Here is a 20,244-nt window from a genome sequence, read left to right as displayed (position 1 = left end):
AGTGTTCTCATCTGCAGGTGAGGACAAAAGTAGTTAACTCAAAGAATCATTGTGAAGACTAAATGAGGCCCTGAATAGCCATATCTATCTTGAAAAAAGAAGAACTAAGTTGAATGCATCACACTTCCTGATTTCAAAAATACATTACAAAGCTAGAGTAATTAAAACAGTACACTACTGGCACAAAGACAGGTATTTAGACCAAAAGAACAAAACAGAAAGCCTAGAAATAAGAGTGCCAAGAACACACAATGGAGAAAAGACAGTCTCTTCAAAAATGATGCTAGGAAAACTTAATATTTACATGCGAAAGAATGATATTGGACTCTTATTCATACCTTACACAAAAATCAAATAAAAATGGATTAAATACTTAAAATCTAGAAGAAAGCATAGGGGCAAAGCTTCATGACATTGGCTTTGGCAATAATTTCATGACTATGACACCAAAGTACAGGCACTGAAAACAAAAAGAGACAACTGGAACTACATCAAACTAAAAAGCTTCTGCACAGCAAAGGAAACAATCAACAGAGTGAAAAGACAACCTATCAAATGGGAGAAAATATTTTTGAAAGGGTTATATGGGAGAATGCCTGGTAAAGGATTAATTCTAAAATATATAAGGAACAAATCAATAGCAAAAATAATAAATAAATAATCCAATTTTAAAAAGGGCCTTAAAACTTGAATAGGCATTTCTCCAAAGAAGACATACAAATAGCCAACATGTATATGAAAGGGTGCCCAAAAGGCGGAAATGAAATTAAAACCACAAAGGGATATTACCTCATACCAGTTAGGATGGCTATTATCGAAAGAACAAAAGTGTTGGCAAAGATGTGGAGAAACTGGAACTCTTGGACACCTTTGGTGGGAATATAAAATGGTGCAGTTCCTATGGAAAATAATACAGCGATTCTTCAAAAAATTAAAAATAGAACTACCATAGAATCCAGTAATAGCACTTGTAAGTAATTATCCAAAAGAACTGAAATCGGAATCTCAAAGGATATGAGCACTCCCATGTTTACTGCAGCACTACTCACAATAGCAAAGATTTAGAAATAACTGAAGTGTCTGTTGATGGAAGATGGGATAAAGAATATGTGGCACAGACATACAATTGATATTATTCAGCCTTTTTAAAAAAGAGGAAATTTTTTTAAATGGTGTAATTCTGTGACAGCGTGGATGAACCTTTAGGGCACTATGCTAAGTGAAATAAGCCAGTCACAAACAGTACATAATTCCATTTATATGAGATATCTAAAATAGTCAAATTCAGCCCTAACCGGTTTTTGCTCAGTGGATAGAGCATTGGCCTGCAGATGGAAGGGTCCCAGATTCAATTCTGGTCAAGGACATGTACCTTGGTTGTAGGCACATCCCCAGTAGAGGGTGTGCGGGAGGCAGTTGATAGATGTTTCTAACTCTCTATCCTTCTCCCTTCCTCTCTGTAAAAAAAATCAATAAAATATATTTTTTAAAAACTATAAAAATAAAATAATCAAATTCATAGAATCAAAGAGTGGAATGGTGTTTTCCACGGGGTGGGGCAGAAGCTGATAGAAAGTTGTTAATAAACAGACAGAAAGTTAAGCAAGACAAATAAATGATAGAGATCTGTAGTACAAGATGGTACCTATAGTTAACAGCACTGTATTGTATACTTAAAACTTTGTTAAGAGGGTGGATCTTATGTTAGGTGTTCCTACTATAATCAAATAAAATTTTAATAAATAAGAAATAAATAAATACCAGAGATAGCCCAGCTGGTGTGACTCAGTGGTTAAGCATTGAGCATCGACCCATGAACCAGTTATGGTTTGACTCCCAGTCAGGACACATGCCCAGGTTTTGGGCTCAATCCTAGGTAGGGGGCATGCAGGAGGCAGCTGATCGATAATTCTCTCGCATCATTAATGTTTCTATCTCTCTCTCCCTCTCCCTTCCATGACTAGTTAAATAAAGAATATCTATTGTTATTCCTGCCGAAACCGGTTTGGCTCGGTGGGTAGAGCATTGGCCTGCGGACTAAAGGGTTCCCGGTTCGATTCCGGTCAAGGGCATGTACCTGGGTTGCGGGCACATCCCCAGTAGGAGATGTGCAGGAGGCGGATGATCGATGTTTCTCTCTCATCGATGTTTCTAACTCTCTATCTCTCTCCCTTCCTCTCTGTAAAAAATCAATAAAATATTTTAAAAAAAAGAATATCTATTGTTATTCCTTGTCAGCCTCCAATCCCCCTAGCCCCCACCTAAAAATCATTAAAAACAACAGCAACAACATCTCTAAGAGTGGTTTTACATTAAAAATAAAGTTTAAATGCCACAATAAAGAAAATCCTCCAAAATGAAAGTGTCAGCATTTTAGGCACTTAAGAACCTTGAAATCTTTAAAGGCCAAATACTGACAGCTGAAAGGTGCTATTCGTAAGTGACATTTCAGAGATGATGGGCTGTAGGAAAGCAATCCATCCTTACTACTGACTTTACACACACACACACACATTCTCCCAACATGGCTCTTGGAAGCCATATAGAAAATGAGGAGTTAAAGGATGATAACTTGGGGACCTGGGAGAATACAGAAATAAGGAAGTTACTAATAAAAATTATCAATCTGGTCTTTCCATGCCCTATGTTATTCCTACTTCCCATCTTATTCTCTGTTTTTCTCAGTTCTTTTATTTCACCCAACTTCCACCTTTCATCTCTCCTTTGACCTTTCCATCCTTTTCCTCATTTTGTGAAATTTCAGGTAGCAAGACCAATCAGGAATTAAGTCTTAGGAAAAGTTGCTAGATAAAAATATAGTACATCCAGTTTAATATGAGTTTCAGATAAACAATAATAATAAATAATTTTCAGGTAATGAATAACAATAATTTTAATAATAAATATATCCCATGAAATATCTGGGGTATGCTATACTAAATAAACATTTGTTATCTAAAAATTAAATTTAACTGGACATCTTGTATTTTTTATCTGCTAAATCAAGCAATCCTAGTCTTAGGGATTCAAGTTTTTTGTCTGTTTTTTTAAATATATTTTTATTGATTTCAGAGAGGAAGGGAGAGGGAAAGATAGAAACATCAATGATGAGAGAGAATCACTGATCGCCTGCCTCCTACACGCCCCCCACTGGGGGATCCAACCCACAACCTGGGCAAATATTTCCCCCACGAAATCATAATTTCGTATGTGCCCTTGACCAGAATTAAATCCAGGACCCCTAGTCCACAGTCCGACGCTCTATCCACAGAGCCAAACCAGCTAGGGCTTAGGGACTCAAGTTTTAATGTGCATACAAATCACATGAGATTTTGTTAAAATGCAAATCTTATTCTGGAGGTCTGGGAGGCTCGGAGGGTGGCATTTATGAGCTTCTTTATTTCTAACAAGCTTCCAGATGGTGCTGATGCTGTTTACCTAAAGACTGCCCTCTGAGTAGCAAGGACCTAGAAGAGCACTGTTCAACAGAAATATAAAGAGAGCTACATATGTAATTTGAATTTTTCTAGTAGCCACATTGAACGAAGTAAAAATAAACAGTTTAAATTAGTTGTAATAATATACCGGGTGGGGCAAAAGTAGGTTTGCAGCTGTTGTACGGAAACTGTAAACCTGCTTTTGCACGTGAAACAGAGTTTATTCTTGCATTATCATTTATTAATTGTTGTGATATTTTCCATACAACAACTGTAAACTTCCTTTTGCCTCACCCTGTATTTTATTTAACCTAAAATACTATGTCAAACATAATTAATTTTAAAAATTATTAATAAGATATGTATCTTCCTTTTCTACCCTAAGTCTGAAATCTGGTGTATAATTTACATTTATACACATCTCTATTCGGATTAATCAAAACTTCATGTGCTCAGTAACCATGTGTGGCTAGTGGCCACTCTATTGGTCAGGGCAAATACAGAAAATCTCCTCCAGCTGCCAGAGCAGGAGCATAATACTGCTGACATTAGCAGCAGTATTTAACCACTTCGCTGCCCAAATCCCTGGTCAGGAGGAGGGGGGAGCACCAGTCCATGGTGATCCTGTACAGTGATGATAATGGTTCTGTGAACACTCAGAAGCCTTAGTGTTAGCCCCTTAGTCCTTAACCTTACATAAATCTGCTTTGGTTATATTTTCATGCATAAGCATTTACATAACATTTTTTATTTTAAATCAAGTACCATTTTAATATATTTCATGATTCAATGATGCTAAAATTTTAATATAGCACTTTTTCTGTTGCTGAAGTCTTCTCCCACTTGGTAAAGATATTTAAGGCAGAATATTTAAAAGCTACTAGGTTTCACACGTGTTTTAGAATAGAAGTCACAGTTAAGATGTGATTGAGAATAGTTCATCTTGTGACTTTGGAGGAAAAAAAGCAGGAACAAAAAATGCTAATATGATAGCTTGCAGGCTGTAAAGCACTAGGGTATCACCTGCCTGGCATGGTACCTGCCTGCTCAGATGCTGATCAGTGGGTTTCATTTCAGGAGAGAAAAACCCTGAGTTTCCAAGGCTATAAGCAAACCTGCTGTTTGCTACCAAGGAAGATATCATCTCTACCTTTCAATGGTTCACTCTACAAACATCCTAAAGATATTCCAGAACAAGGAGCAGTTAGTGACTCACTCATAAGATACACAGAAAATGAACAAGCACATGTACTAGTGAAATATCCCCTCAACGATCTTCATAAGAGAACAGGAAGTTATACATGCATGCTGCCTTCTTTCCAACTGAAAATACCTTGGGTTTGCTTCCTTTTCTGATTTACCATATACTGCTAAATGAAATGTTACCTGGAAGTGTGAACATAAAAATCTATCTTCCCATAATCATATTAAATTATGTTCTCATGGGGGATATAGCTGCCTTAAGGAGCATTTAGCATTTGCCAGACCACCTGTCTTTACTCATCCAATTACTCTCTGACTGAAAAATCATATTCGTCAATTGTTCAAATGAATTATAAAGGTCTTTATACACTGATTCAAAATCCAAATCCATCCCCCTCCTACAAAACGCTGCATGACATGGCCCTCGCTGGTCTCTCTCGCCTCATTTTATGCCAGCCATGCTCCAGCACTGGCTGGCACTCAGCTTTTCAACACCCTCCACATGCCAAGCTATTCTGCACATCAGTGGCTCTGCTCTAACTTTCCCTGCATTCTCTTCACTCTCACCATAACATGGATCACTAGTTGTACTGAGACATTTATTTTCCTGTTGCTTATTTACAGTGCATTTTCTCACCAGAAGGCCTGGCTCCTTGAGGGCAGGGATTGTGTCTAAGTAACTAAAATAAACCTAGAAGCTACGCTGATGCTCAATAAAAGGCACCGAATAATGTCACATACTTAATTACCACTTCACGCCTCATGGTTATGACTCCCAGGGCCTAAATATTTAGGCAACTGTAACTAGAAAAATCAACTAACTCAAGAATTCCATCAAATCCAGTAGCTTGGCCCTCGCTGGTCTGGCTCAGCCAATAGAGCCTCAGCCTGCGGACTGAAGAGTTGGGGTTCCATCTGGTCAAGGGTACATGCCTGGTGGTGGGCTGATCCCCAGTAGGGGCAGTGCAGGAGGCAGCCGATCAATGATCCTCTTTCATCAATGATGTTACTATCTCTCTCTCCCTCTCCCTTTCTGTCTGAAATCAGTAAGAATATATTTTTTAAAAATTCAGTAGTTTGAAAATGCAAAAGAACAAAACCCAAGTTACATCAGTTCATTAGCAAACTACCACAGTATATGTGTACTTCTTGTTCCTTGTTGGGGGGTATGACTCTGTGAAGGTTAATTTTATGTATTAAGTTGACTGGGCCAGGAGTTGCCCATATATTTGGTTAAACATTATCTGGGAGTGTTTCTGGATGTTTCTCAATGAGATTAATATTTGCATCAGTAGACTAAGTGAATCAGATTGCCCTCCCCAAAGTGAGTGGGCCTCATTCAATCCACTGGAAGTCTGACTAGGACAAAAAGATAGATTAAGGGAGACTTTACTCTCTTTACCTGTCCTGGAGCAGGGACATCAGTCTTCTCCTGCCTTCAAACTCAAACTAGGACTGGAACCACACCCTCAGCTCTACTGAGTCTCAGCTTGCTGACTGCAGATCTTGGGACTTCTCAGCCTCCACCAGTATAATTGTATGAGCCAATTCCTATAATAAATGAACAAATGGATGGAGGGGTGGGTAGATGAATGGATGGATATATAAATAAATATGTATCTCCTATTCTTTCTTTTTCTCTGGAGAATTCAGACTAATGCAGACTCTTTTTCTTCTTCTTCTTCTTTTTTTTTTTTTTTTTTTGTGGTGCAGACTCTTTATCAAGTTCACAGCCTAACTGCTGCCATGATTTCTAACAATTTTCATCACATCAACTGCTGAGTTGATTAGAACCAAGTTAGTAAATGAAATACTTATGTGCTTTTGATTTAAATATTAATGTTTCTTACTTTAGATTCCTTTTTGACTTCTTGGAACATGGATAATGTATCAAATTAGTGGCACATACTAGTATTTTCATTCCTGGCTCTCAAGCTAAACTGGGAAAGGAAGCCCATTCTTTCATAAATTTGTCCATTAAACAAGCATTCATTGTCATGTGCTAGATGTCAGGAATACAAGGTAAAAAAGACCGAGTCCTAGCCTCCAAGAAGCTCTCAGCCCAGTGATGTGTAGAAATGTGAACACATAATTGCTGGTTGAACACCTTTAAATGTTGCACCTAGCAAACCAGTGACCTTCACTTCATGAGGTCAGTGTGCATCCCTTGGTACTGGGATCTATGAGCTACTATCGTGCCCTTCCAATAATTTGGCTTTTGTTCTTAACACAGCTTGAAGGAAGTTCTTTCACTTGTAGTACAAAAAGGCCTTTTATTGAAAGGGATTTCTAGATAACAAATTTAGTGTAATAATAGAGGCATGGACTGGAAGGGAGGTTTGTGGGACAGGGAGAACCTAACAGACCTGGGTCCTAGGGAGAAAGAGTCCTCCACCACTCTCAAAAATGCTCTCACCAAGTACCTGCAGGATTCCCATCTCAACAGACAGGAATCAGAGTTAAAATTCACTAAAACAAAACTTGTATTGAGAATATATGCTATCTGATGTTGCCCTATACTTTAAATCATTATTTATAAGAAGAGCAATATGAATTCTTTGGACAAAAATTAATTAGCACACTTAATTTCAAAGAGAGCAATGTGTCCAACTACTCAGTAAAAATCCAAGCTGTTGTTTGCTAAATAATTAAATTTGGAAAGTTTAACTTAAAACCTAAGTAAATTTTAAAATCGGCACATGAACATATTATTCGTAGTATTAAAAATGATATCTATAAACTGGTTACAGATTCATTCATTTGGGTTATTTTCATAATCAGTAAGGACTGCTAGGAACAAGATAAAAAGATAATGGTTTAAATCTGTGGAAAAATTATTCCTCTCCAGAACACCTCATTTCTTTTCTTCCTCTCTTATTCTATTTCCTCACTCCTCCTTTTTCTCTCTTGTAATATAAAACACTCAAAAATTTTTATTTACTTTTATAGTTTTTAAATTTATATATTATAATTTACATATTATTACATTTAAATTATATATATATATACATATACATATATATATATATATATATATCCGGCCTAATATGCTAATTGTCCCTCCAACCGTTCAACTGTTCAACCAGTCACTATGATGGGTACTGACCACCAGGGGATAGATGCTCCAACAGGTAGGTTAGCTTGCGGCTGGGGTCTGGCCAATCAGGACTGGGCCAGACATGCCCTGGAGACAACCTCCCCCAGTCCCTCCCCTGTGGGCCAATCTTTTGCGGTCCCTCCCCGGCCTCTAAAATATTTCTTCTAATTAATTTCCTTTCAATGTGCACAAATCTGTGCACCAGGCCTCTGGCCTAGAAATAATCCTGGTGAATCTTCATTTTACTGAGGAATGCAAAGGCTGAAGGAGTGACCTCCAGCCATTCCTCATCACCATGGATCAATTAGTCCAAACTGAACTCACTGACAGAACAGATCGGGCCTGTCTACCAGATTCTTAAACCTCTCCAGGGAATGAGATTCTAAAACGTAATCTTCCAGGAAGTGAGTAACAGTATCTTTCTTTTCCTAGTGAGAAAAATTATCTTTCATTTCGTATAACTCAAAGTTCCCCGCTGAAATAGAAGCCTATGTTATTTTGTTTGGTTCTCAGCCAAGTTAGAAAAGACCTGAGAAATAGTTTAATATGCATATTAAAGTGATAACTCCCCGGAACTTCACAAAGGATGTCAAAGAACAGCATTGTCAAGCCCCTCTAGATCCTACACAGAAGTTTAATTATAATAACAAGGATTTTAAAGATGAAGCCTGAATATTAGTAAGATTATATGGCACTACATACATATTTCTTTAGTTCCACCAGGGAATAGATATGAGAATAACCACTGTACCAAAAAGTAGCTAGAATGAGAAAATAAGAGATCTCATTCATTTTGGATAGAGGCAAAATTATGTTTAATAATTTAATCAGGTAAAATGAAGCACTCAATATTCATCACTAGTAGTTATACAGAGCATGTAACCATCGGTCTTACCCTTACTGCTTCTTCTTCCTCACTTAAAGCTGTTATTTTAACTTCCTGTCACATTTCCATAGCAACTAATGCCTCCAATTTTACAGCTACAGCACAAGGAATTGTTTCCAACTATTCTAAATGCTCCATTATCGGTTGTCAAAGTTGTTAAAACTTTTGGCTATCCTTCCGAAAAGCGAGCTTCTCCCCTATACAGTGTGAAGGCATCACCTTTAGCCTAAACCTCCCCATCAACTGATCTAATTTCAAAATATCAATCCTTCTTCTTAGTTGACGGGGGTAGGCTCTGAGAGAAATCAAATAATAATACCTACTACCCTACCTGAGTGCTAAACCAACATAAATAAGGTAAGTGGAGAAGCAAATACCACCTTCATTACTGCAGAAGGCCAGAATGGAGGGCAAAGTTCAGTGCAGGAACAAGATGGATTGTAACGGAACCCCTTTCCCCGGAAGACAGACATGGCAGACTATCCTGGCAGCACTGGACCTTCCATAGGGAAGAGAAGCTGCCCCAGGAGAACCAGGAGAAACGCACTCAGTGGGCAAGCTGGGTCCACACAAGAAAATAAAGAAGAGCTGAATGAACATGCCTAGATTATTCTTCCTCAATTTATCACAGATGTCACCCCTCCTCACCTGGCTTGAAATAAGGAGTTACACTAATTTAAATCCTCCTACTTGGAAGGAAATACTAGGAAAGAGGGAAACTTGTTCTCCTTCCTGCCCCTCCCACAACATTTCAAGAACTACAAACAGCATTCTTTTTTTTTTTTTAATATATTTTATTGATTTTTTACAGAGAGGAAGGGAGAGAGATAGAGTCAGAAACATCGAAGAGAGAGAAACATCAATCAGCTGCCTCCTGCACATCTCCTACTGGGGATGTGCCCGCAACCCAGGTACATGCCCTTGACCAGAATTGAACCTGGGACCTTTCAGTCCGCAAGCCGACGCTCTATCCACTGAGCCAAACCAGTTTCGGCAGCAAACAGCATTCTTTTGTGACAAGGTGTCTACTGCTTTCCATATACTTCTAGTAAGCCATGGACATGCAAGTTATAATAAGAATACTTCAGTCTTGCCCTGGCCTGTGTGGCTCAGGTGGCTAGAGTGTTATCCTGAACACCTGAGTAGATCCTACCCCAAACCCTGTTAAACCCAACTCTCCATCTACCCAGTCACTACACTGAATGAACCTGAAGAAGATAAAAACCATGCTGATTTATGTAACTTCATAGCTAGTTTCAAATTGGCCCTAAGAACTGTTCCACAATCCCACATTCCTTTGTCAATCTATCTTTTCACATTCTAGATTAGAAGGGAAAACATATGTTGAAACCTAATCCCTATATGATGGTTTGTTTTTTAATCCTCACTCAAGGACATGATTATCAATTTTTTTCTTTTAGAGAAAGGGGAGGAGAGAGGGAGGAGAGAGAGAGAAACATTGATAGATATGTACCTTGGTGTACCCTGACCAGGAATCAAACCTTTGGGTGCACTGGACAATGCTCCAACCAACCGAGTCACACTGGCAAGGGTCATATGATGGTATTAGAGGGCAAGGCCACTGGGAGGTGATTGGGTCATAACCCTCATAAATGGGATTATAAAGAGACCCCAATGTGTCAATTATATCGCAATAAAATTTGAAAAAACAAAACAAAAAATAAATAAGAGACACCAGAGAGCTGCCTTGGCCCTTCTGCCATTTGAGGTTATAGCAAAATGAGACTCATTTATGAACCAGAAAGGGCTCTTAACAGACACTGAATCTGTCAGCACCTTGATCTTGGATGTCCCAGTCTCCAGAACTGTGATAAATTTCTGTTTATAAGCCTTCCAGTCTATGGTAATTTGTTATAGCAACCCAAATGGACTAACTATACCTCAGCAAAACAGGGGTACTGTATTTACTTTTCAGCATTGTGAGAATTAAATGAATTAATACATGTAAGGCACCTAAAATAGTATGTGTCACAAAGTACTATTTAAGGCTAGCATTGTTATCCTAGATGATTTCACATCGTACCCTCTTGCCTCAAACTTCTTTTCCCTGCTCTTTCTCTTCGTTGATGACTTTACTCAAAACAGAAGTTCTACACCTTCCCATGAGCAATCTTCCCATTTACTTAGTTACACTTTGCCTTCTGATCAACAATAGATAAGCTGTTATTATTCCTGAGGTCACCTCCTCCACTTGGGCTCCCCTCTAGTCTACTCAAGTGAATTACCTATTTTTTCTTCTCTATTGGGACAATCCCATCAGCATACGAAAATGCCATAAAACAAATCCATCCTGGCTCCACACCTCTCCCCAGATAGAAAAATTCCATGCAAAAACTGTCCCTAGTTCCGGTCTACACTTCCTTCTCTTTCATTCTCGGTTGACTCCACGTCTATCAGTCTCCCCTGGCACCACAGGCCTCATTCACCATGCTCCTCCTCCCGGGTCCCAGTTCTTGAAACGCTCCAGCTCATTCTTGTTGGGAACTCTTCTTCCTGGACGGGTCTACCCACCATACCTGCCTAAGGGACTCCCCCTCTTCAGGGATGTCAGCTCGGCTGAGGGTCCACAAAGATGCTTTCTTCATCAACCCTGTCAAGAGTAGCCAGTCTCACCCCCAAGTCAGCATCACCTTAACCCAGTGGTTCTCAACCTTCTGGCCCTTTAAATACAGTTCCTCATGCTGTGACCCAACCATAAAATTATTTTCGTTGCTACTTCCTAACTGTAATGTTGCTACTGTTATGAATCTTAATGTAAATACCTGATATGCAGGATGGTCTTAGGCGACCCCTGTGAAAGGGTCCTTCGACCGCCAAAGGGGTCGCGACCCACAGGTTGAGAACCGCTGCTAACCAATTGTACTTTATAGCACTAACTATAGAGAAATTATCTTCTGTTGGTTTAAAAAATATATTTATACATACTTCCTGCCTTCTCACACCTAGAATATAAACCTGGTAAGAGTAACCTTCACTCTTGTTACCGGTTGTATTCCCAATGCCTGGCACAGAGAGGACAACTTAAAACAGAGTTCTGGGATGAACCAAAATCGCAACCAACTCTTACTCTACAAAACAAACCGAGACTTAAAGCGTTAATTAAAGGACTTGCCCAAGGTCGCCCAACCACTAAATGGCAGCTTTGGGGCTTAAGGCCTGGTCTACTTCCAGAGCTTGGGTTTTTGATGACCGCATCCCATGACCTCACTACAAGTATGTCCGTTTACCATGCTGCTTGCGAGTGGGTGTTAGGCGTGGAGGTCTACGCTCCCACCCTAGGCACAGGGCCCACGCGCCGCTCCCCAGACGCAGGCGGGGCCCTCTCCTTCCTCCCCGGCAGCGCCCCGAGCCCCGCCCCGAGCCCCGCCCCGAGCCCCGCCCCCGTGGCTTTGCCGACCGCGCCAGTGCCGCACTGTGAGCGGGTCTATGTGCCTTCTGACTTCGGCATCTACATAAAAAGAAATAAACTCCGATCTAAGTTATATGTCCTTGAGTTTCAAAAATATTAAATAAGACGTAGGTTCTGGAAAGTGGTGCACATTTGTGTCTTTCAACTGCGAGTCTCCAGACTCGGGTCAGGCGCGGCGCAGACAGCCGCAGGGGTCCTTGGCGGGGCGGGGCCTGCTCGCGGGGGCTTTCGGCTCCTTCCGTGCAGCCTCTCTCTTTCGCTCAGGCCCGTGGCGCCAGCAGGATGGGTGAGGAGTCCCTGCGGGGTGGAGGGGATCGCAACCCGCAGCCGGGGTTCCGGGGGCAGCGGGCGCGGGGAGCAGAGCGGAGAGGAGAGGAGGACGCCGCGGGGAGGACCGATGCGGGAAGCCCGGGGAACCCCCGCGCCCGCCGCCACATGGCCGGAGGCCGATGGGGCCCCGTGCGGCCCAGGCCGCGGCGCCCGCGGCGGGAGGGGAGCTGGGCGGCCGACGGTGCTGCGGAGCCTGCGCGCGGGGCCTGCGCGCGGGCCTTTGGGAGGATGCACGCGCGGGAGCGCGGGTGCCCACCTCTTCGTTGGCTCGAGGGAAGCCGACGTTTTGGACCCTGTGCCAAGATGTGAGGCGGGAGCTTACCGGCTTGGAGCAGCGGAGGCCGGTGTCTCAGGCGCCAAGTAGGCCGGGGCGCCTTTCCGGGGGAACTGAGGGGAGTGTGGCTTTCAGGCAAGTGTCGCGGCCTTCGCACGGCCCGGAAGCTGCGGAGCCACCGGCGAGACCAGAAGTGGCATGACAAGCAGTACAAGAAGGCCCACCTGGGCACGGCGCTGAAGGCCAACCCTTTCGGGGGCGCGTCGCACGCGAAGGGGATTGTGCTGGAAAAAGTGTAAGTGGGACTTCACGGCCGTCTTTTATTTTGCTGGGGCGACTCCTACCTCTAACGAAGCCGTGGTGGAAACGCCAGGTCTCGGCGTAGCCGTAGCATCGTTATTTGAGTTGGTAACATGGGGGTTCGGAGGCTAGATGACCGAGCGTTTCAATAAGCCCTTCCCAGCAGCTGGAGGAAGCGGTGGGAGTGGAGGGCAGACCGCGGGACGCGTGGGGACGGCCCCGAGCAGTTGACGTCCATGAACCTTTCCATGCAGCCAATCACATCTTCTACCTGAGGTTTACAGCTAAAGTTGAACCACATCACGTGAATTTACAGTATTCAGTGGGTTTTTTTATTTAATAAAATCACACACTCATATCCAGTCAAATTTAGTGACAGTCAGGATCTAAATTCAGAATTTATGACCCTAAGACAGGAAATACTTGGTTGAAATCACAGGCATTTAGCAATTTAGGAATAGATAGAAAAGGTAGGGACAGTACAATTTCTAATACGTTTTGTGCTGAATGAACTAAAATGTCACCCTTTTCAGAAAATCAACTCTTGTGCTGTTTGTGTTTCAGGGGTGTTGAAGCCAAACAGCCCAACTCTGCTATCAGGAAGTGTGTCAGGGTCCAGCTGATCAAGAACGGCAAAAAAATCACAGCCTTTGTACCCAATGATGGTTGTTTGAATTTTATTGAGGTAAGTGCTTTTGAGTCTTAAGTAGCTTCTGTTCCTGGAGCTGTTCCCCCCAGTTATCTTATATGATGAATATTTTTAGGATTGCTACCGATACCAGAATAAACTGTCAATTTTATTCCAGGAAAATGACGAAGTTCTGGTTGCTGGATTTGGTCGCAAAGGTCATGCTGTTGGTGACATTCCCGGAGTCCGCTTTAAGGTTGTCAAAGTAGCCAATGTGTCTCTCTTGGCCTTATACAAAGGCAAGAAGGAAAGACCAAGATCCTAAGTTCTGATGGTGATATCACAGTAGTAATAAATTTTCATATGCCTAAAATGTGTTTGTGCTTATTTTCCTTACCACAAACTATATTGTATAACTTAACAAACTTAACAATTTTAGGAGATTGGGGAAACAGTTAATTCAGAATTCTCAAGAGTAAATGGGATTCATAGCAAAGTTCCCCACCCCCCCATCCATTCAATAAACAGAATAACAGTAAATTTAAAAAATTGCCCAGCTGGCCTTGCTCAGTGGTTGAGGTTCATGCTATGAACCAGGAGGTCACGGTTCGATTCCTGGTCAAGGCATATGCCACGGTTTCGGGCCTAATCCCCAGTAGGAGGCAGCCAATCAGTGTCCCTCTCTGAAATTAATAAAAATACATTAAATAAATCATTAAACTGGCAGGAATCACCTTGGATACAACATCTTGGGACCCAATATGATAAATACCACCCTCAAGTTGCTCCCTGCTTGGTGTTTAGTATCTAAAAGGTCTATCCATGTAGCTTCTGTGGTTCTGACAGCAAAATTGAGGCATTGGATGATTTAATAAAGTGGATTTCAGGCATAGAAGAAAAGCTTGCATAAAGGGAAGACCAGGTATACAAAGTGTTCTGGGTCCTGAGTTTCAGTAACTGATTGGATTGACTTTCTACTACAAAGAACAAAGGAAGTGAGGTAGTAATGGTCAAGATGGGTTGTGTGTTAATAATTGTTGAAGATGGGTGTGGAGTCCATGGGGGTTCATTCTCCATGAATTATTTTAAAATTTGTATAGGGGGGAAATTTTTATGTCTGCAGTGAGGCTCATTAGCCTTAAGTCTGAGAAACTGCTATTGTTAGCATTAGTAAATATGGGTTGATTTCTATCTAACCAAAGGTTAGGGTTAGGGTGTTTGGAAAATGTTCTTGGGCTTCCCGTTTCCAAAAGATCAAGATGAGTTCTTAAAGGAAACCCTGTGTCTCACTTCTCTGTTCAAACTTGCATTCCTCATCCAGCTTCAGGAGGTGTGTGGCATTTCCCCTGCTGCTCATTTCAGACGTTATCATTGTCAAATGTTTGAGCACTTACCTATTTCCACAGGAGTGGAGAGAGGCCGGCTTTTATTTTTTAACTGACATTTGACAGCATTGTGTGCATTTATGAACACCTTGTTAAATGTTAAATAGGCTGGCTGCACTTGGTTTCCATCCCAGCACTTCTAGTGTGTGTAGTTGCACACAGTATTCCTTTCCAAAGGCTGACCAGATGCTTTGGGATTGGCATACCTGGGCCTCATTCACCTGGCCTGCACCCGAAAAGCCCAGGGAGGGTCCCATGCTAGGTTCAAGGTACTGTTGGAGGGAGGAGCTGTTCTTGGCCAGGAGGAGAGGGTGGCAGTAACTGCTGCCTGCCTGCAGCCTCCGGCCCCCTGCAGTGTTGAGACCTTTGCCAACCTGTAAAGAAACATGCCCAGAAGTAAATCACCCTGCAGTGATGGTTCCTACTTGTCTCCAGCATGCACCCAGGACACAAGGCCTATGGCTAAGTGTTGAGTGTTTCCTTCCACGACTCGCGTGGAGTAGGGTTCGGTATCTGAAAGAGGAGCCGCACAGCAAATGAGAGAAAAAGACACGAGATAATTTTGCAATATTGGGGGACCAGGCGGCAAGTCCCGAAGGACTTCTCTCAATGCTCAGGCCGCTCCAACCTTTTATTGATCTGGGATGCACCCATAGCATAGCCCTTAGGCAGGTGACCCCCCTAGTAACAAGCAGACTAGTCCATCAGCAAGGATTTACATAATAAATGGGGGAGTAGTTTCACCTACCACTGTCTGGACAAACAGAGGTGGCGCCTAGCTCTGACCTTTGCTAGGGCTTCAAAGGCACCCAGCCTTCGGGGGGGTTCTCTGTCTATGCTTATCAGATAGTGAAGGCAATAAACAGTTTCCCACACTAAGTGACTGACAGACACTGAGGACCTGAAGCTCAAACAGCACCTGTGCTGCCAAGACGCTCTCCCTCAGAAGGAGGAAATCGGCCCTAGATCACTCCAATCAGAAGTACCAGCTCCCTCTGCAGGTCCTTACCCACCCCCAGCTCCCTCTGCAGGTCCTTACCCATTGCAGGTCCTTATCTGCTTATTTGTGGTACAAGTTACTGACAAATTCTGTTCTCTAGTCTACTCAGTGTGGGCATGTTTGTTCATTTGCTTAAGTTTAGCTTTCTAAAACTTACCACTGTAGTTAACTAGAAATAGAAAAAATAAGGCCCTGGCCAGGTAGGTCAGCTGGTTAGAGCATCATCCTTATACTCCAAGGTTGCAGGTTTGAATCTGTCAGGGCACATACAAGAATCAACCAATGAATGCATAAATAAGTGGAACAACCAATCAATGTTTCTCTCCCTTTCTAAAATCAATAAGTAAATGGGGGATATAGAAAAAATAAAATAAATGGGGGAAAAATAGAACAAGGAGTCATGTTACTTGGCTGGGTTAAAAGTGTAGGACATACTGAGCATACCCACATTTTCAAATAAGTTTAAATGCTAACGAATATGTTTGTTTCTTCTTTTAGCAACCAGCTGATGTTTAAATGTGTACAATAGTGGGTAGAGTAAGCCACATAATTTCTTACTTCAATAACAGCATAAAACAGTTGAAATTTACTTGTTGAAACATTTGTCCATTAAGACCTGCTTTAGAAAGTGATAGGAAATAATTTTGTTGTACCTTTCCCCCCCAACAGCTTTGTTTAGAATTTACTTATCCAGCTTATAATAAGGTTTATTTCTCTCTAGTTGGCAGCTTTAGGAATAAAGCCCCACCCTCAGAAGGAAAAGCAGAGGACAAAATCCCAAAGATTTTAACAGCTAAGAATGGAGTAAAAGGACAGAATACAGCAAATAAAAAGCATTCCGAATGCACTTGTAAAAACAAATAACATAATGGCTAAAACTTTAAAATGTTTGAACAAATATATATAAAGTTAAGGGGGTTAAATGAAGCAAACATGGCAGTAATTATAATTGCTGATTCTGATTTTTAAGTATGTGAGGATTCATTGTACTCTTTTGAGTATGTATGAAATTTCTCATAATAATTCTTTGAATTACATAACACATAATTTTTAACTCCATGCTTCTGGTTGTAAAGGAACCAGTACATGGACAGTCAGCTCTGACTGGAGGGAAGTGGAGATGTGGGCAATCAATCATGTGGACAATGCACAAGATGAAAAATTAACCCAGCACCATTGAGAAATGTATAACATCGGGAAGGAACAAAGCTGAGGATGCATGCATATTTTAGCAAGACAGGAAGAGAAAAAGGTTCGATTCAATAATAAAAGCAAGGTAAAAGGAAATTATTTCCAAAGATTTTAGGAAATGGTAAAACAGATTGCTGCTGATGTAAATTGGTACAGCCTTACCGGTGCACAATTTAGCGACATCAAAAGTCTTAAGACATTCCCTATCTTTTGATCTGCTCATTCCCTTAATAACAGACCTTTTATTTTTACATACATTATATATGCACTATAGAAAACTTAAAGATAGCAACTGTCCCAGCACACATTTCTGACAATTACATTTTGAAAAAAAAAAGCTCTGTGACGGAGGGGTTTTGTCTGCTCTGCAGACTGCCATATCCTTAGCACAGGTCCTGACAATGCAAGAAATAAGTACTCAGTGAACAGACGGTAAATGAACAGTGAAGAATTAGAAATAACCTAAAACCCCAACAACAGTAGAGTTATTTGGTACATTTTTATCTAGAAGAAATACTAGTTATTTTAAGTTGCTTTTTTCAAAGAATACTAAATGACATGGGAAAATGTTCCAAATATAATGTTACATGGGAAAAATCAGGATGTTCAACCAAATACAGAATGATCCTAATTAGGTATGTTTAAACTCGTACCAGGAAATATATCAACATTTTAACTGCAGCTTTCCCTGGGTGATACATATATTTAAACAATTTACATTTTCTCCTTCAAATGTCTCTATGGCTTCCAAATTATCTATGAGGACTAAAATTCTTTTCAAAATTGAACTTCAAGTTTCACAGTCTGTGGATAGATACGTGGAGCATTATAAAAAAAAAAAGCCACGGTCGTCTAGGGTCACTTCCAGTCCAAATTCACACTCTCCACCCTCCTAGGTAACTAACCTCTCTTACAAGTCTGGCATGCATCCTTCTGGACCATTTTTTTTTTTTTAACCTACATTACATATGGACTATAGAAAACGTGTGGTATTGGTGTATTTTTGATATAAAATAGTATTGATTGCACCGTTTAACATCTAGTTTTTTTTTCTGTTTTAACTGTTTATGTGCACTGCCTATTTTGATACATGGGATTGAATTCACACCCCTTAATTGCAATACAGAATCACATTTTATTTAGCCAGCTCCCTGTTAATAAGCAGGAAAAGCCTGGACATTCTCTCTCTGAACCTATTGAAGGAAGGGGCTGAGGAGACCATATCCTATTCTGCTGCTGGTGTCAGGGGAAAGGAATCTTCTCTAAGGATGGAGTAGGTGGCAATTCCCAATGAGGAAAGCAGGTCCAGTCCCTTGCGCCTGCAGAAAGGAGACCCTTTCCCTGGGCTCAGTGCCGACCCACATATACAGACCCACCACGAAGACTGAGTACTACCAAGCGCCAGGCACCACGCTAAACCCTGAAGGTCTGGCATACACATGTAAATAACAGTGCACCAAAGGCAGTAGATAATCTAGACTGTGACTTCCCATTAACCTATCGGCATGCTTTGTTAAATTTCTCACTGTTGATGATTAACAGTGATTTCTGGGTACTATTTTAAAAGCTTCAAAATAATCCAAGAAGTTATAGGCTTTATTCTCATGTAAAGTTAATGAATTAATGAATAAATGAATACATGTGAGTTCCCTTTTTTTTAAAAAAAAATAATTTACAAAATGGGACTTGGTGATCTCTAAAATTACTTTCAGCTCTAAGAATACAGGATACCTGCAACAGTGCTATATTTCCACTAGGTGTCGCTATTGACAGCACAAAAGTTGCATAGAAAGCAAGGGCTTTACATTACTGGTTGAAAGAACACTACCAAATATAAGAACAAAAATGTGAAAGCACTTTCACAGACACGCCCTGTAAAAATCCAGGGGAGCAGCTGCGGGGACCTATGTACATATTAAAGTAGCCCAGTGCCATGTGCACAATAATAAAGTAGCTCATATATCCCTAGAACAATCTTCAGCAACCTACTGATCAGCAATACAAGGAAGTCAGGGGGTCTTAGAACTGGAAGGGAGACTACTTATTAGTTTTCAAATATCCCATTGTTTTCTGGAGTTAGAAATACAATTTCATCACAACCTAACACACACACACACAAACACACACACACACACACACACACACACACACACGAATGTAGTTGAAACCAAAGTTCAAAACAATAACAATAACCTTATTTGTGCAATGCACTTTTTCCTATGTATTTGTGAAATAATAGAAAATACATATATTGGTCTCTGCCCCCAGTTCCTGACACAGAGCTCCTAAATCCCTTGGAAAGTGACATTTGTTGTAATGAGGCAACTCTTGGTGGGCTCCTGAATAGCTTCAAGATGGGGGGAGGTCACCAGAAAGACCAAGCTCTGATTAGAAGCGTGGAACTTTCAGCCCGTCTGCCATCATTCAGGAAGGGGACCTGGAATAGCAGTGGAGTAAATGATCAGTCATGCCCGCTGTGCAGAAGTCTCCATAAAACCCCAAAGCATAGCGTTCAGGGAGCTTCCAGGATGGTAAGCACACGTACACACCGGGAGGGCGATGCACCCCAGCTCCATGGGGGCAGAGGCTCCTGCATGTGGGGCCCTCTGAGCCTTGCCCTATATACCTTTTCATCTTCCTATTTTTCATATTTGTTATATAATAAACCATAAATATAAGTGTTTCCCTGAGTACTATGAGCCATTCTAGTAAATTATTGTACCCAAGAAGGTGGTCATGGGAACCCCAATTTAAGGCTGATTGGTTAAAAATACAGGTGACAACCTGGGACTTGAGACTGGAGTCTTAGATGGGGGCAGCCTTGTGGGACTGAAATCTTGACCTACAAGATCTGACACTGACTCCAGACAGGTAGTATCGGAACTGACAGAACTGGTGTGTTGTAGGACACCTAGGGGTGTTACAGCATTGTTTGATGTGTGGCAAACCCACACATCTGGTATCAAAAGTGCTGTGAGCATGGTAGTATTATGAGAGTAAAAGAAACACACAGAATGTTCTTTCCAGACATACTCTATTTCACACACACACACACAAAATACTGGTCATAAACCAATAAATTG

The 20,244-nt window shown here is 41.3% G+C and overlaps 1 protein-coding gene across 1 annotated transcript; it reads left to right on the top strand.

Annotated features, from left to right (window-relative positions):
- Nucleotides 1-12,055: 12,055 nt before the first annotated feature.
- Nucleotides 12,056-13,958, top strand: RPS23 (ribosomal protein S23). Its single transcript, XM_081090525.1, has 4 exons — nucleotides 12,056-12,339; nucleotides 12,793-12,952; nucleotides 13,522-13,642; nucleotides 13,764-13,958. Exons 1-4 carry the CDS (start codon nucleotides 12,336-12,338, stop codon nucleotides 13,908-13,910), a joined length of 432 nt encoding a protein of 143 aa, XP_080946651.1. The 5' UTR covers nucleotides 12,056-12,335; the 3' UTR covers nucleotides 13,911-13,958.
- The last annotated feature ends 6,286 nt before the right edge of the window (nucleotides 13,959-20,244 follow it).

The sequence above is a fragment of the Myotis nattereri genome (assembly GCF_964212035.1).
Source record: "Myotis nattereri genome assembly, chromosome: 4".
Lineage (NCBI taxonomy): Eukaryota > Metazoa > Chordata > Mammalia > Chiroptera > Vespertilionidae > Myotis > Myotis nattereri.
Note: the sequence above shows the minus strand (reverse complement) of the source record. Positions and strands in the feature narration are given on the sequence as shown.